Genomic DNA, 27,373 nt, shown 5'->3' with positions numbered 1-27,373 from the left:
CCCCCTTCAAGTCATGAATACGTTACGGGTACGCAAATATGTACGTATCATGGGCCAACCTAGGGTGCAGCATTACACATGGGAACAGTACAATCACATCAATCGCCCGCAATCGCAGACAGCTCCATGATTCGCAATCCGACCGCAATTCGACCGCAATCCGACTGCAATCAGATCATGGAATCTTTTCCTAAGGGACGTAACTCTAGTCCTCACTTGATCAACTTGATCAACACTACACTTCTGCTGGAAATACATCTGCTTTTGAAAACTTACCAAAACGACAAATCACATTGTTATCTCCCTACTTCTGTTGTCGCAAAGTTATTTCAAATCAAATGCTGTAAAACTGCAGTAAAAGTAAACTCTCTGATTTCTATTTTCAAAATATTTTGGTAATCATTAATGTAAAGATCATTGTGTGTTTCGCGGTGTAAATTCAGTAAATTCTCAAATTTATTCAGTTTCAGCAATCAGTCTTGTGATGGATCGCCGCATCCCTGTCGCAAATCTGTCTTTAGCCCTGAACTGTTCACTTGACTCGAGTTCGCCATCGGAAGTCGAGTTCGAACTGAATGCCACAGTCGTGGGTACATGTCAACTAAATACTGGAGCCTGCAACTCTACGGATGCAGGGTACAGTCTCATCACAAGCGCAGGATCAGCGGTTAGCCTCACAATTCAATCCTTCCAAGCAGGACAAGATTATGGCGATTGGACTTGTCGCCACGGATCAGCAACAGACCAAATATATATCCAAACGAGTTCAGGTAGGTAATAAATAAATTGTCGAAGTTAAAGTTTATCTTTGAAATATTTTCCCACATCACGACTCCCTCAACAATATTTTGCTTGTTGTTGGACGCCGCATTCTTTAAAATTCCAGCTGCATGAGGTGACCTGTAAACATAAATTGTCGGTCCATGTCCCGCCCTACCGGCAGCACCCGCCATTCATTTGCATTAAAAAGTGCTGCCATGCGACGTCAGCCTGTAAATATACCAAATAATCAAGAGATGGATGAACCAGATAATCCAGTGACACGATCGAGTACCATACTGGATTTTTTTTAAATTAATAAAAACGGAATGTTAATTTTGAATTACGTCCATTGTGTAGAGATTTTGCTGCTTAAAAGTGAAGAAAAACGTTAAGATATAACTGCGTATGTCGTGGCGGAATGGGTAAAGAGTGCGTGTCCTTTAACAGTACAACTGCTGATCGTAAAATTGTATCCAAGATTCGCGTGAGTGAGTGAGTGAGTGGGTATGGTTTTAAGCAGGAAATGCTCACCTGTCCGCGAACACCTGGGTGTCTTCACTATTTGATAGTGATTCATCAACACATGCTCATGATGAGGTTAAATTGGGTTTAACGTCGCGTCTAAGATTATTGCACGTATATAGCGACGTGCATGCACGTGTGTGTGTGTGTGGCTGCTTGTACTAGTGCGGACTGATGCCGATTTATAGTGCTAACCTACTGAGATACCATGCTGCAGTTTAACATGAATACCCCACTCAGACACAGTATACTGACTCCGAGCCGACCAGTCCTTGTTTTAGCCCCTTAATGCCGAGCGCCAGACAGGGTAACAACAAATACTATCTTTAAACGTATTTTGGTATGACGCGGCCGGGGATCGAACCCCGTACCTTCCGCTCTCCGGGCGGACGCTCTACCACTAGACCACGGAGGCGGTCTGCTCATGATGAAGTTGGACTCGTATACAATCGGCTCTGTTAAATCTTATGAATAAGGTGCGATGAAACACAATCAGCCAAGCCACGGGGCCCGACAACCCGATCCCCACCTAAATCATCCGGCGTCAACATTGGGGTATTTGGGACATATTTTAACCCGGACTGCTCAGACGCACCTAGTATACCTCGTTCGTTTTGAAATTGAAAGAACTCTTGTCAAATTTGATTTACGTCTCTTCAACGATCACTCACTGTTTGTAAACAGTAATCTGTGGCTGGCTAATGTTGTGTATTATAAATAGGTTCAATGTAGACTGGGGTAAGCATGCATGTGCAACCACATGACATCTACCATGTGTCAAATGTTTTAAATTTGAGCCCAAACAAGCCAACTTTATGATTTAAAGATAAGATGTCTAAGATACTCATCAACAGTTGTGTATTATGTGAAATTGTATTTTTGGTATTTTGAAAATCAAATTTTATATGTTTCAAAAAGGAAAACCATGCTGGTCGGTTGGTTTGTTGTTTTACGCCGCACTCAGCAATATTCAAGCTCTATGACGGCGGTCTGTAAATAATCGAGTGTGACCCAAAGAGGCGACTAACGGGATCGGGTGGTCAGGCTCGCTGACTTGGTTAATGCATGTCATTGATCCCAATTGCTTGGATCGATGCTCATGATATTACTCACTGGATTGTCTGGTCCAGACTCGATTATTTACAGACCGCCGTCATATAGCTGGAATATTGCTGAGTGCGGCGTAAAACAACAAACCAACCAACCAACACTCATAACAGGTTTTCTGATATCTTGCCTGCCTCGTCATTGTGAATCTAACAATATTTCAGCAAGTATATTTTGTCTTATTACCCAGTCGTGCTTTTGTGGAATCATACCAGGCATCGCGCTCTTCATATAACCTTTGTGGTCCGCTTTCTTGTAGAGGGGGGCACGGTGGCCCAGTCGTCTAAGGCGCCGCGAATCGCACTGCAGAGTTGCGTCCCTTGGGCACGCCAGAAGCCTATGATTGTGGGTTCGAATCCCGGTTCGCCCCAATTATGTTTCTAGGTTTGTCAGCACCATACCCGTGCTCGTGGGTTTCACCGAAGTGGTAAACGTCTGAGACCTGCGTCACTTCGGGCTTTCCTCCCACATGAAGCTGACACGCCTTGATGTAACTGGAATACTGTTAAAATCGGCGTTAAACCCAACTCACTCATTCGCCATCTACTATTGCTCTATCTTACTTTGCCAGGTATGAATACCAAGCTAAGGTCTTCCTGCACCATTGACATAGTGACGTGATCGGCCATGTGAGAATGTAATACAACATGAATCAAATATCTTCCTTGTTGGAACAGACCACGCGCAAACAAAGAAGTTATTCAACTGAACAGCTTTGCATTAATATTTTACATTCTAGTGCCGTATACATTTTTCTTCCGTGCGTCCAAATATTCAGTGAAGCAAATGATATCTAATTTAATTCCGTTATGCTATCGGTTGATAAGGAAAAAGCAATTTACATCTTAACCATTGTCAGGTTTGTCATTGAGAATTGAGAGAGAGGCGAATAAATTTTAATTTAATTGCGTTCTGATATTGGTAATGAGGAAAATGCAATTTACATCATATTAACCACTGTCATGCATCTGTAGTCATCTGAGATGTGTACAAGGAAAATTGTCAAGGCGGGATGAAACATGAAAAACTTGTTAAGATTGATTTCTAACAATACAACATCCAACGTAATCTTCAGCGGAACAAGGAAAATCTTTTTGTGCTATTTTGATAAGGGGCACGGGTGGCCCAGTCGTCTAAGGCGCCGCGATTCGCACTGCAGAGTTGCGTCCATTGGGCACGCCAGAAACCTATGATTGTGGGTTCGATTCCCAGTTCGCCCCGATTATGTTTCTAGGTTTGTCAGCACCATACCCGTGCTCGTGGGTTTCACCGAAGTGGTAAACGCCTGAGACCTGCATCACTTCGGGCTTTCCTCCCACGTTAAGCTGACACGCCGTGATATAACTGGAATACTGTTAAAAGCGGCGTTAAACCCAACTCACTCACTCACTATTTTGATTGTGATATATTCAGCAACAAAGGTTCATGTGACACCTATTTCCAATCGGTTTTACACAAGGCAATATGTATCACAAACGCAAACTCAGAAGAAAAGCATGGTTTGATGGCAAACAGTGTCTTGCATGCAGCAATCATGCAAATGACGTACATATGTAAACCGGGGTATAAAAGCATGCTGTTTTTTGTTTGTTTGTTTGTTGTTTAACGCCGCACTCAGCAATATTCCAGCTACATGACGGCGGTCTGTAACTAATCGACATCATGAGCATCGATCCACGCAATTGGGATACAATGACATGCATCAACCAAGTCAGCGAGCCTGACCACCCGATTCCGTTAGTCGCCTCTTACGACAAGCATAGTCGCCTTTTACGGCAAGCATGGGTTGCTGAAGACCTATTCTACCCCGGGTCTTCACGGGCATCGTGTCACAGGAAATTGTGTTGCTGAGTATATGTGGCTCCCAGTCTTGGTTTACTGCCCCTTTGAAAACGTGTACATTATACAACGGCGTGTCGGCTTATTGTGAGGTTGGTTGGTTGTTGTTTTACGCCGCACTCAGCAATATTCCAGCTATATGACGGCGGTCTGTAAGTAACCGAGTCTGGACGCGACAATCCAGTGATTGAAATCATGAGTATCGATCCACGCAATTGGGATCGATGACATGCTTCAACCAAGTCAGCGAGCCTGACCACCCGATCCCGTTAGTCGCCTCTTACGACAAGCATGGTCGCCTTTTACGGCAAGCATGGGTTGCTGAAGACCTATTCTACCCCGGATCTTCACGGGTCGCTTATTGTGAGGGGGAGGGTCGGAACTGATACAGGTCTTAAGGGCAACCTCATGCCAAAATGAAACTAACTGGAATAAAAAGTACTTCCGAGTATGGCGATTTCAAACATATAATCGAAAAGAGGAATTCCATGCTCTTTTCGGAGTAGAACGTCCATTTAAATTTGACTTGGATCAAATTTCACTTTTGTTCGCAGTAAACGTTAATCGATTGATATTTACTGATCATTATAAAATATTTTTTTCTACATATATCTTTTTATGTTACAATATTGAGAAAAAGTGATGTTGAGTTTTTCAAATATAATATCCATACGTTATAAACATATTAGAAAAAATATAAGTAGAATATTATTTTGCATTATTTGGATACTTTAGACCACTGAAACCGCTAAACAGTGAAGTGATAACGTATAGGGTTTATTAGCCAAGATTATTATCAATAAAAGATTTTGGAGCTAATACAACATATCCATTGCAAAGATATCTGACCGTCATTGAGCTGCGTTGACACGTTTAATTATGTTGCGCCTCAGCAAAATCTGAAACACTTTGGTGAAATGAATACACAATGCCATTTAGAAAGTGGTCAAATGTAACAAATGTTATATTTGGGTTAACACTTTCTTAGTAAACTTTGTGTGCTGGCGATTAGGTGCCTCACTCTGGCAAGTGTGGGTTCGAATCCCGGACTGGACTCAACCCCCCAAAAGTACTAGAATCTGTCCTTTACTAAGAAAGTGTTATACCAAATATATCATTTGTTACATTTGACCACTTTCTAAATGGCATTGTGTATTCATAGCTTTCGGCCATGGGAGCCGTGCTAATTTACACTTGCCAGAGGGGTACTCAAAGTACGTGATCTAGACTACCAGTTGTCGGACTTTCATTTTTATGGAAGCCTCGGTTGCTGAGTGGGTTTGATCGCTGACTTTGTGTGCTGGCGATTAGATGCCTCACTCTGGCAAGTGTGGGTTCGAATCCCGGACGTGACTCAACCCAAAAAAGTACTAGTATCTGTTATCCCAAATATAACATTTGTTACTTTGGTGAAACTCCCGAACAAGTGTTGGAACGCGATTTAGAAAAATCTGGGACTCGAACGCACGATAATTTCTGGCTCTCCTAAGGGACGCAGTTGTGCTAAGCGAATTCCGCCCGTCTCTCTGTGTCTCCGTATTTCGTTTCCGAGCATAACTTGAAAACCGTGAAGCTCCATTGTCTTGCCCCATTTCTCAAATCAGCGAGACAGCCTCCGTGGTCTAGTGGTAGAGCGTCCGCCCGGAGAGCGTAAGGTCCCCGGCCGCGTCATACCAAAAGACGTTTAGAATGGTTATTGTTGTTTACCTGCCTGGCGTTCGGCATTAAGGGGCTAAAACAAGGTCGGCTCGGAGTCAGTATACTGTGTCTGAGTGGGGTACTCATATTAAACTGCGGCATGGTATTTCAGTGCCGCAGCGATCTAGGTCGCGCCGTTGAAACCCATTTACCTCACCTCTCTTCAAAGCAGCCTAGAGGTTCTGCGAGGTAGCCTAGTTGTTTACGCGTACGATCGTGACACCGGCAAACCCGGATTCGATATTAGACATGGGAACACAGAAAGAAACCCTTTTCTGGTGTTCGCCGATGTGATCTTATTGGTTATTGCTAATAAGGGGCGGTCGGGTAGCCTTGTTGGTAAAGCGTTCGCTCGTCAGCCCGGAGACCCGGGTTCGATTCCGGACATGGGTACAACGTGCGAAGCCGTTTTTTGGGTGTCCTCCGCCGTGATATTGCTGGAATATTGCTAAAAGCGGCGTAAAACCATACTCACTCACTCACTATTGCTGATAAAAGGTATGCGGCGTAAAACTATACTCGCTCTCTATTACACTTTATGGTTAATGGTGGGGTGAAATGGGGTTCACAATTGCTTTCAAGATTATTGTACTTATGTAGCGATGCGCATGTGCGTATGTGCTTTTGTACTAGTGTGGACCAATTCCGGTTTTATGGTGTGAGCCCACTGAGATACCATGCCGCAGTTTTATATGAAAACTCCAACTCATAAAGAGAATGCTGACTCCGAGCCGACCAGTCCTTGGTGTATCCCCTCAATGCCAAGCGTCAGACAGGGTAACAACAAGTACCACCTTTTAACGTCTAGGGATATGACGTGGTCGAGGATCGAATCAGCGACCCCCGCTCAGTGGGCAGGCGCTCTTTACACAACCCCATTGAGACGGTCCTTATTGACCTTTTTCACACTTCGCTACTTCCGGTTTGAAAGCGAGGCTTGGAGAGCAGAAGGTGAAGGCAGGATAGCACATGAAACACATGGAGATGTCAACAAGGCACGCAATCGGGACAAACTGTGACAATTTAACCATCCCGGTACATTCATCGTAAGTATTAAACATTATTCTTATTGACAAACTATTCTACTGTTATCTGGTCTCCTTACCGATATAAATGTGAATCTGGCCGTTCTGTTGTGATTTCAATTTAAAATATCCATGACCACCTGGTAACTCCCAGTGCAGTTTATGGTAGCTGAACAGACTTAATACAAATGCTACTGAAATCTTGTAAAGAATAATTCATTGTTTACACACCATTAAGCCAAACTATTTATTGTGAGTTTAAATAACTTTGCGGGTTGTATTTGAAGTCGAAATATTGACCTTTTGACCATATCTAGATATATGTCAGAAACTAACTAAATTGATATGTTGATATAATGTATCAAATTGTAACCTACTGAGAATGTACAATCAGTTGCGTATTTGATGTAAATTGTAATGGACTCAAATGCATTCCATTAAAATATTAGACCTCTCGATCTACTTGTGCTGTTGTGATTGTGAACAGTTGTTATTTTGATTGTCAATGTTGACAGATTAGATAGCATGAGGTGTAATATTTCAACTGAATTATTACATAAAGGGTGTGTAAATATTTAAAGTAAAGTACAGTTTGATCTGCAATTTTGGTAACCAATAATATTTCTACCAAAATGATATTTACTTTACTGTACCAATTTAATCATGTCATGCAATGAACAAAAACCCAACTAATTAATGTCCAGTAAATGTTCAATCTACATTTGATCTTTATATAATTTACAGAAACAGATAACTCTTTAACAGTTTTTATTCAAATATTTCAAATGCATAAATTGATATTGACATTTCTAAAAACTTAAAGTATTAAAAGAATTATTTTTAATTCCCATGTGTATTGCAATCATAACTCATTAATTCCCTTTGTTTAATTGTGAAACCCATCTGGTTTTATGTCCACAAACATGTTTTGAAACTTTTAAAACAAAGAGATTCATTTTGTGCAAGCAATTGCCATGTATTATAGATTATTAATCATATCAATTTATATATAAGAATATAGTTGTGCTTACTGTGTCATTTTGCAATAATTATATTGTTATGATGTAATATTTTACTATTGTTAACAATCTTTAGAACTTTAGTTTATTTCAATCAAGTCAAGTGGTGTGATCATTTTGATATTTTTTTATAATTCAATCAAAACGCAAAAAATATAAATACATAGAAGAAATTTGTTTTCCTTGTCAAATAACGATGATAGCATGAATTTATCTCATGCTCCTTGTATGCATGCTCCTTGTGAAAATTCATTCCATTTCTTCTTCGAATGTACCTTATATGATGATTTTAGGGAGACATTACTGACAGCTATCGATAATCTTGGAGGACAAAAAACTCTACATAGTATTCTTTTTGGTGATCCAAACTTAGATGTTTTCCTGAATACAAAAATAGTCTTGTCTGTACACAAATTTATAGAAACGACTAACAGATTCAGTAGCTAGCATATTATTGTTTCCAAACTGTTATTCATTAATATTGTTAAATCTATATTCAACACTAAAATGTATAATATTAGGATATGTATGAGATGCACACTGTCTTCACTTTCCAGCACATTGTACATATCCTTCATATGAGCACTGTATATATATTGCGCACTATGTTTCCACAATGGGAAGCTTCAACTGTAAATTGTTCATTTTCATTATGCAATATTATGTATAACTGTATATAGGGAGAAGGCGGTAATAAGTGCTGCCCTTTGTCTTTTTGGACAATAAAATATGTTTAATAATATTTTATCTTGTGATCTGACAAAGTTAATATTTTCAAGTCAAGATATCAACTTTAGTAAACCACATGAAGAGATAAACATTGCATTTGACAAAATAAATTCAAGTCTTATATTTTCTTTGTGATCTTCATGACCTTACTCAGAAAACCATAGTGTCAATGAGGCAGACTGACTGTAGGTGTGACAAAACGTGATATTTCACCTGAATATTATTACAATATTATTGAATTATTCATTTCAGGCCAGCGAGTCAACACAATGAAGTACTAGTATCCGGTGACGGATGTCTGGAGGAGCTTTCTGCTGACAGTAACACAATGGTTACAATGTGCGTCCTGTCAAAGGACGAGGAAGTGAAAAGCAATAATCATTTAATCAACAAATGTGCTTCCTGTCATATTTCACTTAAATAGGACGAGGAAGTGAAAAGCCTTATTCACTCACAAATCAACATGGCCAATATTTATCGGACACTGAAAAAGCACATTGTACCATTTGTTTACAAGCAAGAAAATTATTTTCTCCTGGAATTTAATTAGGTGCTTTTGACTGACAAAGACACCCAGTCCATGTTAAGTTTTGAAAACGTATATTGTGAGAAATAAAGATATGAAAATTTTTGGTTTGTTTTTCTTTGTTAAATATGAGAAATCCAGATTGTTCCATCAACATAATTTGTACCGATACATATATTTTATCTTGGCTTGATTACCAATTGAAGTTGATTCCTTTATATCTTTTGTTATTTTATCTGTACTCATATCTGATCAAGACATTTTCAAACTAATCAGGATAAATGTATTAGTAGCTTCCTTTCGATATACAATTACCTTTCATCATGCAGGATTAGGTGAGGGTGTTCAAGAAGTTGGTAGTTGTATCAATTCTTATATTTCTTCAATTTCATACATTATTTATATTTATCAATTTTTAGTTTCCCTTTAACTTATTTTAAACAGTTCACACATTATTACTTTTGTCGTGCACGGTGCAATCTCAATCGGCAATAATCAGTTTAGTAAGTGATGTTTGAAAGTATCATCTGTCATTGTACACACTGAATAGAGTTATCGCCCCTTCTGAATATTTATTTTGACACACGAATTATTTTCATAATTAACATTGTAATATGTTAAAATGAAAATCTTAGCAGAAAAGGTGTCTTTTGTTAACTGGACTCATGGCAAAACGATAATGCGTTGTGCAGCAAACACCACTATGAAACGTGAAATAAACATATCTCAATCTTGATCTAGAGTTCGCCAAGCCACGCATTGACTGAGCAATTTTGCAAAAGGAAACTGACGTGTTTCATGTTATGCGGTTTATTTACGATACAAAACTTCTGTCATTGAATGTACTGTCACACTGTCTCTATATGCCGACGAGGTAATGATAAAACAATCTATTTCTGAAATACGTATCTCGAAATGCAACTTTCGATTCACTTCCGGGATCCTGACAGCAAAATGCTAATTCCAGTGTATAACAGGCATATTTTAGTTGGACCTCATGATTTAATGTGAAATAACTTCTGTTTTAGATACAGAGCATACCATTTTTGGTTTGTTAAAAATGTCCATTAGTGAAATGCACAACATGCTGTCTGTTCCCTATGAGCTGATGCGACTCTCACTGCATGGAGCTATGCTCTCCAAGCCTCGTTTTCGATCCAAGATGGCGAAAGTGTGAAAAAGGTCAATAGTGAACGAATAGTCGTGACCAAACTGCTTTAGAGTGAAACGTCGGCAAACTGAATATACATATGAGCTACAAGACTTACTACAGTCCGTTTGATTCCATCGGACAGCGGCGATAGCGATTCGGACAACAGCGACACCGATTCTGTCACGGCTTCAGAAACCTGCTACAGTGACTCCGATTGAACACCCAAAACGGCTTTTGAGATGTGCACATGCTTGTTCATTACCTGGCTGTTCCATGAGCGACTGGTCATCCCTGGTATGGCATGGCGAAAAATGTCAACAATATGATGATCGTTTGTTAAACAACTTTTTTTGGTCCAATTCATGTCGCTGTGCACAATTTGGTTTTGTTGCAATTATTAGATTTTGAGTTAGTGAGCAATTCATCGGTCTCAAATGGAATCAAACGGACTGTAAGTAAGAACAAACAAACAAACACTAACTCATGGCTGAGGAGGTAGTTTGTTTGATGCTTCACGCCGCATTCAGCGTTTCAGAAGAGGTAAGTGAGTGAGTATGGTTTTACGCCGCTTTTAGCAATATTCGAGCAATATCACGGCGGGGAACACCAGAAATGGGCTTCACACATTGTACCCATGTCGGGAATCGAACCCGGGTATTCAGCGTGACGAGTGAACAATTTAACCACTAGGCTACCCGACCGCCCCTCAGAAGAGTTACACCACATACCTCAAGTGCATTTGAGTGAGTGAGTGAGTTGGGTTTAACGCCGCTTTTAACATTATTCCAGTTATATCACGGCGTGTCAGCTTAATGTGGGAGGAAAGCCCCAAGTGATGCAGGTCTCAGACGTTTACAACTTCGATGAAACCCACGAGCACGGGTATGGTGCTGACAAACCTAGAAACATAATCGGGGCGACCCGGGATTCGAACCCACAATCAAAGGCTTCTGGCGTGCCCAAGGGACGCAACTCTCCACAGTGAATCGTGGCGCCTGAGACGACTGGGCCACCCCTGCCCCCTCAATTTGAATTTCCTAAGTGAATGATTAATGGTTCTTGATGTTATTTTGTACCCAGGGCTACTACAGTGGTCAAGCGTCACAACAAACCCCACGCAAAGCAACATCCCCTCAAGTCTGAATTCAACAAGCTCCTTGACCATTGCCCTCTCCATCCCTTGTGTGAAGGGGCAAGCCAATGTAAGCTGGACGTACACGACAGACGTGGTAAGATGTTGTTGTTGCTTGCTATTTAACGCCGCACTCAGCAATATTCCAGCCATATGGCGGCGGTCTGTAAATAACCGAATCTGGACCAGACAATCCAGTGATTGACATCATTAGCATCGAACTACGTAATCGGGATGCGTTGACATGCATCAACCAAGTCAGCGAGCCTGACCACCCGATCCCGTTAGGCGCCTCTTACGACAAGCATAGTCGCCTTTTACGAGATGATTTCGTGAGCAAAAACCGGGCCACACTCTTAAATTGCTTCTCGTAATAGGCGAGTCAGCTGGATTGGGCAAAGACGGTTTGGTTGACTGTGCGCCATACTACTCTTTTGTCGTGGACTAATGTTCATTGGTTTAGTGACTGGTGCGCCTGGCTTGATCAAGGCCGTGGTAATAAAGGGAGACTACTTAGGGAATATTTACTGTCTATACTGCTGTAGTTATGTACTATCATTGTCTGCAAAGGGTTCGTTCACAAGAGTAGAATAGTCTAGTTGTTTGTTGTTTAACGCCGCACAGCAACATTCCACCTATGACAACGGTCTGTAAATAATCGAGTCTGGACCAGACAATTAAGGAATTGATATTATGAGCATCGATCCATGTAATTGGGATACGATGACATGCATCAACCAAGTCAGAGAACCTGACCACCCGTCCCCGTTAGTCGCCTCGTACGACAAGCATTGGGTTGCTGAAGACCTATTCCTACCCGGATCTTAATTATGAAATAGACGCCTGTTAATTGTTTTGGATATGTGTGTATAATTAATAACTTTTTTATTGTACTACAAATGAGGTCAATAATGAGAAAACATCCAATGTATGATATAAAAGTATGTAAAAAAACGTTAAAAGAACAAACTCGCCGTTTGTTTATTTTAGGGGATGGGTGGCCCCCTAAATGCATTATACTCCAGCAGCTCATGCGGCGGAACGAGCGTGGTGACAAGTAGTTCTGTTACCGTGGTCGGAAATAACCAGGACATGAAGAACAAGAGTGTCACTCTCCGGGTGCACGTGGAACATGACTCCTTCGACCCAGCTAAAGATTACACCGAGACAAAAGACTTTGGTCCAGTTCAATTTCCAGGTGAGACGACCAACTCCTCTAATCTGATCTGTAGTTCCATAGTCTCAGGGACCGCCATGACGTGTTACTATAACCAGTTTGGACACCCGTTTGCCGTGATTATGTTTCCTTGTTAAACACAACGACAGCTTGTCAGTGTCATCATAGTGGGTCGCCCAAGACGTTGAACACACTCACTTACTCATTAAATATGAAAATAGATTTATTTATAGTGAATATATATGTGATATATATACTGCTACCATTATATATAACCCTATTTAATGTCAGGAGGGCAAATGTTGGTGGGTCTTAAGGTATCTGCGTCAAGTTGTGATTCAGATATCCAGTGTTTATTTCACACGTAATATAACAATTTTATTAAATAGCGTTATCATAGAAATGTTTATTTGGGCTAATTTCAAGTTTAATATTTGGAAAATTATATAATTACTTAAAGCTATTCCAATACTTATGTAGAAGATTACGGTTGCTATTGTAACAACGATAAATTGGTGCATGTTTAAATAACAGAACTTTCTTCCTTGAAGAGAGACTCGACCAGTAGTATAGTATTTTGCTTAGCAAAACGTAGCAACTGCTTACCAAAATTTTATCAATAACTACATTTTGGTAAGCGGTTGCTTCCTTTTACTAAGCAGTTTCTACATTTTACTAAGCAGTTGCTACTTTTTACTAAGCAGTTGTGACATTTTACTAAGAAGTTGCTACATTTTACTGAGCAGTTGCTACATTTTACTGAGCAGTTGCTTCATTTTACTAAGCAGTTTCTACATTTAACTAAGCAGTTTCTACATTTTACTAAGAGTTTCTAAATTTTACTAAGCAATTGCTACATTTTACTGTGCAGTTTCTACATTTTACCATTTTACTAAGCAGTTGCTACATTTTACTAAGCAGTGGCTACAAATGACTAAGCAGTTGCTACATTTTACTAAGCAGTTTCTACATTTTACTAAGCAGTTGCTACAAATTACTAAGCTGCTGCTACCTTTTACTAAGAAGTTGCTACATTTTACTAAGCAGCTGCTACATTTTACTAAGCAGTTGCTACAAATTACTAAGCAGTTGTTACATTTTTGCTAAGCAGTTTCTACATTTTACTAAGCAGTTGCTACAAATTACTAAGCAGTTGCTACCTTTTACTAAGAAGTTGCTACATTTTACTAAGCAGTTGCTACATTTTACTAAGCAGTTACTACAAAGTACTAAGCAGTCGCTACCTTTTACTAAGAAGTTGCTACATTTTACTAAGCAGTTGCTACATTTTACTAAGAAGTTGCTACAAATTACTAAGCAGTTGCTACATTTTACTAAGCAGTTGCTACATTTTACTAAGAAGTTGCTACATTTTACTAAGCAGCTGCTTCATTTTACTAAGAAGTTGCTACATTTTACTAAGCAGTTGCTACAAATTACTAAGCAGTTGCTACCTTTTACTAAGAAGTTGCTACAAATTACTAAGCAGCTGCTACATTTTACTAAGAAGTTGCTACATTTTCCTAAGCAGTTTCTACATTTTACTAAGCAGTTTCTACATTTTACAAAGCAGCTGCTACATTTAACTAAGCATGGGCTACATTGTAATAAGCAGTTTCTACATGTTCCTAAGCAGTTTCTACATTTTACTAAGCAGTTTCTACATTTTACTAAGCAGTTTCTAAATTTTACTTAGCAGTTTCTACATTTTACTGAGAAGTTGCTACATTTTACTAAGAAGGTGCTACATTTTACTAAGAAGTTGCTACATTTTACTAAGAAGGTGCTACATTTTACTAAGAAGTTGCTACATTTTACTAAGAAGTTGCTACATTTTACTGAGAAGTTGCTACATTTTACTAAGCAGCTGCTACATTTTACTAAGCAGTTGCTACATTTTACTAAGCAATGAGTGGTAAGATCCCCATCCAAGCATTGTCAGGGCCTGGACCTGGTTCGTGTGGGATGCGGCCGTATCCCCATCGTCTATTGGCCTTTGAGTAAGATGGCTTTAAACAATATTCCATTGATTTTATGAGGAAGTCTTTGATAGGCATTTAGAGTGAGTGAGTATGGTTTTACGCCACTTTTAGCAATATTCCAGCCATTTGATGGCGGAGACACCAGAAATGGGCTTCACACATTGTGCCCATGTCGGATATCGGACCCAGGTTTTAGGCGTGACAAGCTTAACCACTAGGCTACCGAACACCCACTATAGACAGTTAGAAATTTATATCATCAACCGAGCCAATCTGGGATTCGAACCATGGATCACAGGCTTTGGGCAAAGGGAGGCTACTCTGCACCGAGAATTTAGGTGTTTGACACTACTGGACCGGCTGTAGCCCTGTTCAGTTCGTATGGTTGTTTTATCAAATCAAATCATGTCTATAATACTGACAATGGTTTTAGAATGGAAATAACTATTTACATATATTCACAAGAAACTTACAGGTAGGCATGGATACTTTAACCATCCCGCGGACTTTATTCTTTTTTACTGGAAGAAAAAAATAGGCCTAAGGCGCCGCGATCACTCACTCACTCACTCACTATCCCATAGCCCCGGCCGAACCCGGACCTTCACTCTAAGTACACTAACCCTAACATTTTGACGGGGTTTTCCGGATTCGATGCCACGATGATAGTATCCTGGCATATCCAAGGGAGACAACCATGCATAGCGAATTGCCGCCCCTGGTATGACTGTGTTCCTTCCTAAGCAGAATGGTTAGCAACTGGTGATGGGTTGGTTTCAAATGAAGTTACCACACGTGATCAAGTAAAGTCTCCAAGCTGGAACCTTTCCTGAACCAGACTGAGTGAGTGAATATGGTTTTACGCCGCTTTTAGCAATATTCCAGCAATACCACGGCGGGGGACACCAGAAATGGGCTTCACACAATGTACCCATGTCGGGAATCGAACCCGGGTCTTCGGCGTGACAAGCGAACCCTTTAACCACTAGGCTACCCGACCGACCCTCCTGAACCAGAATAATAATGTAATATAAATATATATGTCATAATAATTAATAATGGCGTTGCAGGTGGTGTGACATCGGTTACTCTCGTCAACATCACGAGGGACAGCGAATCCATACATATACTTGACGGCTCAAGTCTCGTTCTTATCTGCGAGACTTCGAAAAGCTTTCCAACAGCAAGTGTGAATTGGTACAGGAATGGCAGTCAGAATGTTACGTCACAAAGTGTCCAGCGACAGGAAGGGACGTCCGTTAAGAAAAAAACTATCAGCACGCTGACGTACCCAGTGACCCCTGTTGATAATACTGGCCTATTTTCTTGTAGAGCCTCCAACAGCCAATCTTCCGTGTCCTCCTTTAACGCGAAACTCAACGTTGTCTGTAAGTATTGCGCTCTCTCTCTCTCTCTCTCTCTCTCTCTCTCTCTAGCTCCCTCTCTCTCCCTCTCTCTCTCCCCTCCCATCTCTCTCTCCCCCCTCTCTCTCTCCCCTCCCATCTCTCTCTCTCTCTCTCTCTCCCTCAACGTTGTCTGTAAGTGTTGTGCTCTCTCTCTCCCCTCCCATCTCTCTCTCCCTCTCTCTCTCTCTCTCCCTCCCTCTCTCTCTCCCTCTCTCTCCCTCCCTCTCTCTCCCCTCCCATCTCTCTCTCCCTCTCTCTCTCGCTCTCTCTCTCCCTCCCTCTCTCTCTATCTCTCTCTCCCCTCTCTCCCCTCCCATCTCTCTCTCCCCCAACATTGTCTGTAAGTATTGCGCTCTCTCTCTCTCTCTGTCTCTCTCTCTCTCTCTCTCCCTCAACGTTGTCTGTAAGTATTGTGCTCTCTCTCTCTCCCCTCCCATCTCTCTCTCTCTCTCTAGCTCCCTCTCTCCCTCTCTCTCTCCCCTCCCATGTCTCTCTCTCTCCCCCCTCCCATCTCTCCTTCTCTCTCTCTCTCCCTCAACGTTGTCTGTAAGTATTGCGCTCTCTCTCTCTCTCTCTCCCCTCCCATCTCTCTCTCCCTCTCTCTCTATCTCTCTCCCTCTCTCTCCCTTTCTCCCCCTCTCTCTCCTCTCCCATCTCTCTCTCTCTCCCTCAACGTTGTCTGTAAGTATTGCGCGCGCTCTCTCTCTCTCTCTCTCTCTAGCTCCCTCTCTCTCCCTCTCTCTCTCCCCTCCCATCTCTCTCCCTCCCCTCCCATCTCTCTCTCTCTCTCTCTCTCAACGTTGTCTGTAAGTATTGTGCTCTCTCTCTCTCTCTCCCCTCCCATCTCTCCCTCTCTCTCTATCTCTCTTCCTCTCTCTCTCTCCCTCTCTCTCCCTCCCTCCCTCTCTCTCTCTCTCTCTCCCTCTCTCTCTCTCCCCCCCCCCCCTTCTCTCTCTCTCTCTCTGCTGGTAAATCAGGCCATTTAAGTTATGGTTAAAGCTATTTCTGACAACCCAAGATCAGAACGTACTTGTAAATGAATACATGTATAAATAATCTGTAATATATATATTGTTAACAGATTCTCCATCAAGGCCGACACTGAACGTTTCCCCATCCGCTGGCGTCCTTGAAGAACGCACTGTAACTCTGACCTGTGTATCCAGTAACCAAGGTAACCCTGAATGTATCTACAGGTGGAAGAAGAATGGAGTCGACGTGCTGCATCAGGGATCGACCTGGACGTTTACATCCGGGCGACTAGATAATGGCGCGAACATAACGTGTCTGGCGGAGAATGAGTACACGAACAGCACCTCCACTGAGATGACATCAGCGCCTAACATACTAAATGTCTATTGTAAGTGTTACCATATATGTCCATGGCACAGGGTTAGGAAAAGGGCCTGAATTTCTGTCTCACTCACTCACTCACTCCCTCACTCACTCGCATAACATGTGTACCGTCATGACAGATATTTTCCAAATCTTTTCATGTTTCAATCGGGGCGGTCAGGTAGCCTAATGGTTAAAGCGTTCGCTCGTCACGCCGAAGACCCGGGTTCGATTCCCGACATGGGTACAATGTGTGAAGCCCATTTCTGGTGTCCCCCGCCGTGATATTGCTGGAATATTGCTAAAAGCGGCGTAAAACCATAGTCACTCACTCATGTTATAATCAGTTTGTTCAACTGTTGTGCTACAATCCACATGAACTGGGTTTCTGTGAGGCAAGGCGCCTTCCACTATTCGGGTACCGCCAGTTTGTGTGAAGCAAATTGGACTGATATGAGAGGTGGAATCTGATTGGTCAACAGGAGGGGCAGACACGCGAAATACGATCAAGCCACGATATTCAAGCCTAGTTCGGCAAAAGTGAACTCAGGTGGACTTTTATACTCAGCTAACTCCCTTGCCTCTGGGAGATGGTTTGTTCAAGCCATCAAACAGCAAATAAAACGCCACTTAATGTGGTTTCACATTATAATTATACTCGAGGCGAAATGTCTCTGAAACTTTTAATTCTTATTCTTACCAATGGTAACGCCCCTGGTTCAAGGGGTTTCAAGGGCGGTCGGGTAGCCCAGTGGTTAAAGCGTTCGCTCGTCACGCCGAAGACCCGGGTTCGATTCCCGACATTGGTACAATGTGTTAAGCCCATTTCTGTGGTCCCCGCCGTGATATTGCTGGAATATTGCTAAAAGCGGCGTAAAACCGTATTCACTCACTCACTCTAGGGGTTCCAATCCGTTTTTGATATGGTCGTATTGCCATATTGAAAATAATACTTTCGCCATTACTATGACACTTTTGTTCATAATTTCATGAAATGTTATATATGTTTTGGTACTGGTGCCCTTGTATTACTCTGTGTGTGCGTGTGCTTGCGTGTGCTTGCGTGTGCGTGCGTGCGTGGGTGCGTGTTACTCACTTATGCAGGATTGCTGCAGACAATAGCACTGTATCAAAAGAAACACGTGTTGTAAAAGTTGCTTCTTTGCGTACGTAAAAATCTAGTATGGTCACCGTGGCACTCGTGTAATGTTGACGCTTCATGCCGCCGAGGTAACTGACACGCATTTTGACCAACCAATACACATTTCAGTCGGTTTTCAGAGTACGCATGGAGAACAAGGAATCCATTCAGCCCTGATCTGAACTTGGGCCATAAACCTAAAAACATGGGAACCAATGCGTACTTATTTATTTTATTATTTTACAGACAGGCCTCGTGTAACAGTAAGTGGCGCAACTGCGTACTTATATTATATAATTTTTTATTATTATTTTACAGACTGGCCTCGTGTAACAGTTAGTGGCGCAACTGCTTACTATTTTAATATTATATTTTTTATTATTATTTTACAGACAGGCCCCGTCAAACAGTAAGTGGCGCAACTGCGTACTTATATTATATTAGTTTTTATTATTATTTTACAGACAGGCCTCATGTAACAGTATGTAGTGCAACTGCATTCGTATTTATTTATTATTTTATTATTATTATTTTACAGACAGGCCTCGTGTAACAGTAAGTGGCGCAACTGCTTACTATTTTTAATATTATTTTTTATCATTATTTTACAGACAGGCCTCGTGTAACAGTTAGTGGCGCAACTCCTTACTATTTTAATATTATATTTTTATTATTATTTTACAGACAGGCCCCGTCAAACAGTAAGTGGCGCAACTGCGTACTTATATTATATTATTATTATTTTTATTTTACCGACGGGCCCCGTGTAACAGTAAGTGGCGCAACTCTGTACTTATTTATTTATTATTTTTTTATTATTATTTTACAGACAGGCCTAATGTAACAGTAAGTGGCGCAAGTACAAAGACAGAAGGTGAAACTCTTCACCTCACCTGTTCTGCTGACAGTAACCCGGGGGGACCTTCCTTCACCTGGACCTATAACTCCATCACCGTGTCAAACACCAACACACACGTAGCTAACATCACGCGGGAGTATCAGGGCGTATACAGATGTACCGCGAGAGTGAATGCGCCAGGATACGGTTCTCTGGAGGGAAACTCATCAACAACAGTCACAGTAAATTGTAGGGTTTATATGCCTGATTTATCTCTTGGTATTGATGTTTTATGTCGATTCAACTCAACATTACAGGGGAGGTCGGGTAGCTTAGTGGTTAAAGCGTTCGCTCGTCACGCCGAGGACCCGGGTTCGATTCCCAGAATGGGTACAATATGTGAGGCCATTTCTGGTGTCCCCCGCCGTGATATTGCTGGAATATTGCTAAAAGCGGCGTAAAACCATAGTCACTCATTTATTGAAAATTATTTATCATCCAAAACTGGCTCCCACAGGAGATATTGTTCGGAATAGATCAAGCGATATCTACACTGTAGATATCGCTGCAATGAAATTACATCCCAATGCTTTGCAGACCAGTGTGATGCCACCGGTTACCATGACGTCACAATCAAATGACGTCACTTATGGCTATGCTACTGAAGCTCTTAGCAGTACTTTTTACACTGAAAACACTGCTAATTACTGTCTACAAATTGAAAAAGTTGGAAGAATGATGTTGGATGATAAATAAAATCTCACCCTCGTGTCTTTTGATATCAAATATATCAACACTCGTTGATAAAAGTGGCAAAAATCCTCGGCAAGCCTCGGAATTTGTCCACTTTTATCAACTCGTGTTGATATATTTGATATCAAAAGACACGAGGGTGAGATTCTCTATATGTACTTATTCATGGTCTTTGTATTGTAACGTGGTTATATTTTTCATTTGATCATATTCCAGTTCTTTTTGTTGCTGTTTTTAGGGGGTGGGGGGTTCACGCTCCCACTTGATCTACCGGTGTGCTGAAACGTTTAAATGTACACCAATCAGCATGTTGGCGAATCTTAAGGATGATTAGGGACGGTCGGGTAGCCTAGTGGTTAAACCGTTCGTCGTCATGCCGAAGACCCGGGTTCGATTTATCTCTTGGTATTAATGTTTTATGTCGATTCAACTCAACATTACAGGGGTGGTGGGGTAGCCAAGTGGTTAATGCGTTCGCTCGTTACGCCGAAGACCCGGGTTCGATTCCCAAAATGGGTACAATGTGTGAAGCCCATTTCTGGTGTCCCCCGCCGTGATATTGCTGGAATATTGCCAAAAGGGGCGTAAAATCATCAATTATGATTTGTCAGTCGAAGCGAAATAACGTCTCATTGTTCCTGAGTTGGGAATAAATATACCAATCGGAATTACAATATTTATGTCCATCGTGACAAAATGACAATGTCTCGTGATTTACATGCTTATCAAAAATTATGTAATATGGTATCCTGAACGTCTCTTAATTAACATGCTTATCCAAGAGGTTATCTCCCCTGCTTGGTTATTCGTAATATGCGAGTGCTGAGATGTTTTTTGAAAGCAATGTTCGCTTCCCGAAGATCCAAGGAACAAACGTTTTTCCCGACCACTGGATATGGTCAGGGTTATGGAAGGAATGTGGTGTTCCTGCGCCAGAGCATTACACGGTTGGTACCGAATCACATTATTTTGTCTCGACGGGGGGCAAGGGGGCCTCACTCGTCTCAGGGGCCGCAATTCGCTGTGCAGAGGTGCGTCCCTTGGGCACGCCAGAAACCTATGATTGTGGGTTCGAATCCCGGTTCGCCCCGATTATGTTTCTAGGTTTGTCAGCACCATACCCGTGCTCGTGGGTTTCATCAAAGTGGGAAACGTCTGAGACCTGCATCACTTCGGGCTTTCCTCCCACATGAAGCTGACACGCCGTGATATAACTGGAATAATGTTAAAAGCGGCGTTAAACCCAACTCACTGCTCGACAGGTGATGTCATGTACTAAAAGACTGCTTCCTTCGTCTCTCAGACCCCCCAGACATAACAATGTCAGGAGTGACGCTGACTGAGGGACGGACCCTCACCCTGGTATGCAGGGCCTCAGGCCAGCCCGCCACCTACACCTTCTTTGACTACAAGCAGTACTGGGGGAACACGCTGGTCAATAGCTACAGGGGTACTCATGCTGGACCAACGTACACGCTACAGAAAGCGGGCGTCACGTACAGAGACTCAGGGGAATACGAATGTTCTGTGTACAACAGCATAACTTCTACCGAGACGAAACGTGTTACCGTCACAGTCAACGGTAGGTCCTAGTTTCCTCACTCTGTTTGTAGTGGTGTCACGATATATGTCACGATATTATACGTATCACGACGTATATGTCACGGTATTATACGCATCACGATATGTGGGTCACGGCGCGATACGTTTCACAATAAATGGTTCCCAATACGATACGTATCGCGATACATAGGTCACGTTGCTATACGTATCACGATATATGGGTCACGATACGTATCGCGATATATGGGTCACGATCCCATACGCATAATGATATATGGTTCACGATGCTATATGTATCGCACTATATAGGTCACGTTACTATACATATCACGATATATGGGTCACGATACGTATCGCGATATATGGGTCACGATCCCATACGTATCACGATATATAGGTCACGATGCTATACGTATCGCGCTATATAGGTCAAGGTGCTATACGTATCACGATATATGGGATACGGTGCCCTACGTATTGCGATATATAGGTCCCGATGCTATACGCATCGCACTATATAGGTCACGGTGCTATACTTATCACGATATGTGGGTTCCGATCCCATTCGTATCACGATATATAGGTCACGATGCTGTACGTATCGCGCTATATAGGTCACGGTGCTATACTTATCACGGTATATGGGTTCCGATCCCATACGTATCACGATATATGGGTGACGGTGCTGTAGGTATCGCGATATATATGTCACGATACGATAAGTATCACGATATAATACGTATGGCGATACGTATATTTACGTCAAAGCACATGGAAACTTCGCCAAGAAATATTTCAGCGCACGTTCAAAACATTAAGCTACCTGTAAATACATGTTCATTGTGGCCATTCTGAGTAGTGAACCTGCAACACTTATAACTTCTTGATATTTGATTGACAAAACATCTGGGTGTCATTTTACGAGTAGTAATTTCTTTTAGCAAGTGTATCGACTCGTATCGATACAGAAATAAGACCGTGTCGTGTACCGTATCGATGCACCGGAGCAGCAATGTATCGTTACATCTGCTAGGTGTGGGTTGGTCAGGTATTCAGAAGTGGAAGTGTCATGTCGTCACACGCGGAAGACTGGGTCTCACCCAGCGTGACATTAAGCCACTAAGCCACTTCAAATCATCACTGACTAACGTGTTTGAAGAGCAGACACGCTTCATGTGATCTAATATATCGTTAAAACTTTGCTATTCTCTGTTAGTTTCTTTGCATAGTTGTGTCCCCTGGCCGTGCCAGGAACCGCTTGTCATTAGTTCCTATCCCGAAGATTGACCGTTGATCACTAATTTGTGCTGCCATATGAGATTATATTATGTAGGCCGCAGTCATATGCATATGATATCACAGTACTTATATTATTTACTAAAGATTTGGGGCGGTGGGGAACCCTTGTGGTTAAAGCGTTCACTCGTCACGCCGAAGACCCGGGTTCGATTCCCCACATGGGTACAATGTTTGAAGCCCATTTCTGGTCCCCCCCCCCCCCCCCCCCCCCCCCCGTGATATAGCTGAAAGCGACGTAAAACCAATCTCACTACAATGGTAATATTTTCTATCCATGGTATATGAATGTGCAATAGGTTCTACCAATTATATCTTAATTTGCTGGTGACAAAATAATCGTGAGAGACTTGGAGTGTGGCTGTAGGTGTCTTTGATAATTACAGCGCATACGAAATTAATTAATACGAAATGATATTGTTCAAAGCGGCGTAAAACCAAACTCACTCACTCACTCACTATGCTACTACTTTCAGCGGCACCGGAATTTCTGTCTTCTTCATCCCCCACTCTGGCAATCGGTGCCAATGTCACGTTGTCATGGACCCTGGTCAGCAAGCCCAGCCTTCCAGGAATCACCTGGTACCATGGTAACCAAACACCGAGCTACCCTACTCCTGCAGTTACCTCTATCAATGTGGCGATGAATGTTTATGGACGTCAAGTAGTGGACGAGGGGTACCAGGTCCAGATTCCGCTGCTAAACGTCCAGCCGAGTCAACTGGGGAGATATACAATCACAGCATGCAACTCTATTGACTGCAGAAACAGCTCTTTGAGCCTACATGCATCAGGTACTGTGGTCACAATGTCAACGTCACTGTGATGACATAGCAATGGGTTCGAGACTCTCTTATTAACAAATAATGAAAAAAAACCTGTTATATAGTGCACATATCCCTTAAAGAGGAGACCGCCTACGTGGTCTAATGGTAGAGCGTCCGCCTGGAGAGCGGAAGGTCCGGGGTTCGATCCCCGGCCGTGTCATACCAAAAGACTTTAAAATATGGTATTTGTTGTTACCCTGTCTGGCGCTCGGCATTAAGGGGCTAAAACAAGGACTGGTCGGCTCGGAGTCAGTATACTGGGTCTGAGTGGGGTATTCATGTTAAACTGTGGCATGGTGTCTCAGTGGGCTAGCACTATAAATCGGCATCAGTCCGGACTGGTACAAGCAGCCTCACACACACACGTGCATGCACGTCGCTATTTAAGTGCAATAATCTTGGACGCAACGTTAAACCCCATTTCACCTCACCTCAAGTGGAATAGATGTTTCTTGACCGTATATACCATCAATACTGTAAACAGGGAATTGTTTGCGACCGTTTTATTATTGCGAGTTTTGCAAACGAGACTCAATCGCAAAAATTAAAAACTCAAAAATAAGTATAAATAATACATACATACTTTATTCATTGCAACACGTCATCAAATGCTGAAATCATCAACCAGCACCACAAGTTACTCAATAAGTTAAAAACACAAATGAATGCAGAATGGTCACACAATACATCACAAATGACAAACAGACCAATTAGTGTCACTGTTACCTCACAGTAATCCTGCCTTCTTCCAACCTCCCAATATCTCGTCGCAGTATTGTCTTTGGTGTGGTATTCGCAATATTTTAACGGCGCAGAAATAAAGCTGTTTACAGTATTCAATCACAATCGACGTTTGCGTCCCCGAGTGCAATGTGCCACTTCTGGAATATCCTGTGGTATATCCCGCTATTCCAGTAAAAGGACATGTGAATAGTGTTACAGAATTACAGAAGCGTTGTTTCGTTTGGTCAAACACAAGACCTTCGCCTGTATAATACTGAATCTTGACAAACAGAGGTCGATAGCATGAGCAGATAGTACAACCACCGACGTCACACATCATAACTATGTTATTCCCAGTAGGCGATGTGACAGCCTAGTGGTGCAGCTTGTCACGCTGAAAGCTCTGGTTCGATTGCCCACGTGCATGGTACACGGTGAAGCCGATTTCTGGTTTCCCTCCGCGATATAGCTGTAATATTGCTAAGAGGCTAAAAACCTCAGCACTTGATCACTTTTCTGATCCGAAACAATCCGGGTTAGAAAAGGTCTTCAGCAACCCATGCTTGCCATAAAAGGCGACTATGCTTGTCCTCAGAGGGGACTAACGGGATCGGGTGGTCAGGCTCGCTGACTTGGTTGATGCATGCCATCGTATCCAAACTGCGTAGTTCGATGCTCATGATGTCAATCACTTGATTGTCTGGTGCAGACTATTATTTACACACTGCCGTCATATAGCTGGAATATTACTGAGTTCGGCGTTAACAAACACACAAACAAACAATCACTATGCTCAATCGCTGACTGTTTAGACATGCATGGGATACAGGTGTCCAGAGCTGAAGTAGGAACTCATGACGAGAGTAAGCCCTCTGCAGTCTCACAATTGTATTTTCCTCTCCCAGGACCCCCACTGGTACCTTTGGAGTTTTCTGCCATCAACTCCTCCAGCGAGTCTGTGTGGTTAAGATGGAAACCCAACTTCCCTGGCGGTACTTTCATCCAAAGCTTCATCCTCAAGTACCGCGTGATGCCCGGGGGTAACTGGACCTTCGAGACGGTACCCCAGGGGACTGGACCCTACACCCACAAGAGGGTGGTCGGTCTGGAGCCCGACACGGAGTACGCCTTTAAAGTGCAGTCGCGGAATAATCGATGGAGCAACTTTCTTGGTGAAGAAACCCATGAAGTATTTCAGAAGACGAAGGGTAAGCGTCAATATACTTACATGCATACATTGTTATTTAACAGCTCTTCAAAATAAATAATGCGGTTTTGACGGCAAATTCTGTAATATATTGACAGTTGATCTCATTTCACTTTAACTTTCTCACACAAATTTACAGGCAGAGTTTAAATTCTTGGGTTTCATTTTTATGAATTGTTGCGTTATAACATAAATCAGTGATTTAAAAGTTAACTGAACCCCGTACGCTTCAGATATTCAAGACGTTTTGGGTGACCTGTTTAAGCCTTTTCGATAATGCGTGACACATACACGTGGGAGTTGTGATGTTTCTGGCTTCGATTTTTGTCTTTGCCAGATGCTTGGAGTCCTGCAGCCCTTGGGACGGGCGTAGGGATCGGTATTGCTGCGTGTGTAGGCTTGGCCCTGCTCGCGGCGGTTCCACTGCTGGTGTTGAAGTTCCGTGCCCACATTCCAAGAATCTGTAAGTGTTGCGTCGTTGATTTTGAGTCGAATATATTAGGGATCCCAAATCTGTGTAAGTTCTTGTAATGTGTTGTGTGTGTGTATGTATATGTTTTTGTAACTTAGTGCAGCTTACACATTTTTCTCTGATAAAGAAGGCAAATAATGTTGATGTTTCGCGTTTAAGGAGGACACGGAAGGAGGCGGTACAAGAAATAGCTCATTTTTGTGTAGTGTCACTTAGTACGTCAGCGTGAAGATAGTTGCTTGTCGTAAGGGGCGACTAACGGGATCGGGTGGTCAGACTCGCTGACTTTGGTGATGTCATCGATCCCAATTGCGTGGATTGATGCTCATTATGTCAATCACTGGGTTGTCTGGTCCAGACTCGATTATTTACAGACCAGCTTCATATAGCTGGAATATTGCTGAGTGCGGCGTTAAACAACAAACAAACATCTTGCCTGCCTCGTCAATGTGAATCTAACAATAGAAGACGTTCTTTCAGTTCGGCATTAAACAACAAACAAACAAATATTTACTGACGTCCGTTTCTGTCGCTGGGAACTTGTGACACAAACATCTGGAGGAGGCAAATGATGTATCGTAGACACGCAATACATTTTTGAACACCCAGTGAAGGATTGTCTGTGAAACCCGAAGACATGTCGTTTGTTTCCAACATCCTCGGGAACAGAATATAAATTTGAAAAAAAAACGCATCCCAATCTCCCAGCTCTTAAAGGAACTGTTCCCACTGAAGTCCGAATTGGCAAGGGTCAAGATACACGAGTAAGTCCGGATTGGCAAGGGTCAAGATACACGAGGAATCGGTATATAGTGATCTTACATGTAGACATTTCCAAGACTAATCGTCCAGACTGATGAGGCGTCACTGTAGATAGCTTTTTTGTACAGCGTCATTGTCAAGGAATATCTTCCACTCATACTAAAGTTTTCCACATTGTCTTGCAGCACGTCCATTCCCTATAAAGGCGAACTCACCAAGGTATGTTCACTGCCCATAAAGGCGAACGCCCAAGGTATGTTCACTGCCCATAAAGGCGAACTCCCCAAGGTATGTTCACTCCCCATAAGGCGAACTCCCCAAGGTATGTTCACTCCCCTTAAAGGCGAACTCACCAAGGTATGTTCATTCCCCATAAAGG

General features: G+C 42.2%; 1 protein-coding gene across 1 annotated transcript; it reads left to right on the top strand.

Annotated features, from left to right (window-relative positions):
• The first annotated feature begins 466 nt into the window (after positions 1–466).
• Positions 467–27,366, top strand: LOC124124858 (hemicentin-1-like). Its single transcript, XM_048394967.1, has 11 exons — positions 467–770; positions 11,461–11,609; positions 12,503–12,710; positions 15,742–16,059; positions 17,159–17,437; positions 19,383–19,640; positions 21,448–21,726; positions 23,480–23,797; positions 25,459–25,761; positions 26,098–26,223; positions 27,180–27,366. Exons 1-11 carry the CDS (start codon positions 485–487, stop codon positions 27,230–27,232), a joined length of 2,577 nt encoding a protein of 858 aa, XP_048250924.1. The 5' UTR covers positions 467–484; the 3' UTR covers positions 27,233–27,366.
• Positions 27,367–27,373: the final 7 nt, after the last annotated feature.

The sequence above is a fragment of the Haliotis rufescens genome, unplaced genomic scaffold (genome assembly GCF_023055435.1).
Source record: "Haliotis rufescens isolate VD_foot unplaced genomic scaffold, xgHalRufe1.0.p SCAF_136, whole genome shotgun sequence".
NCBI lineage: Eukaryota > Metazoa > Mollusca > Gastropoda > Lepetellida > Haliotidae > Haliotis > Haliotis rufescens.
Note: the sequence above shows the minus strand (reverse complement) of the source record. Positions and strands in the feature narration are given on the sequence as shown.

Excerpts from the sequence above, each read along its gene's own strand:
- LOC124124858 (XM_048394967.1), top strand. The coding sequence starts at position 485 with ATGGATCGCCGCATCCCTGTCGCAAATCTGTCTTTAGCCCTGAACTGT. Across the intron at positions 12,711-15,741 it reads TGGTCCAGTTCAATTTCCAG|GTGGTGTGACATCGGTTACT; the intron begins GTGAGACGACCA and ends ATGGCGTTGCAG. Across the intron at positions 21,727-23,479 it reads TGTTACCGTCACAGTCAACG|CGGCACCGGAATTTCTGTCT; the intron begins GTAGGTCCTAGT and ends TACTACTTTCAG.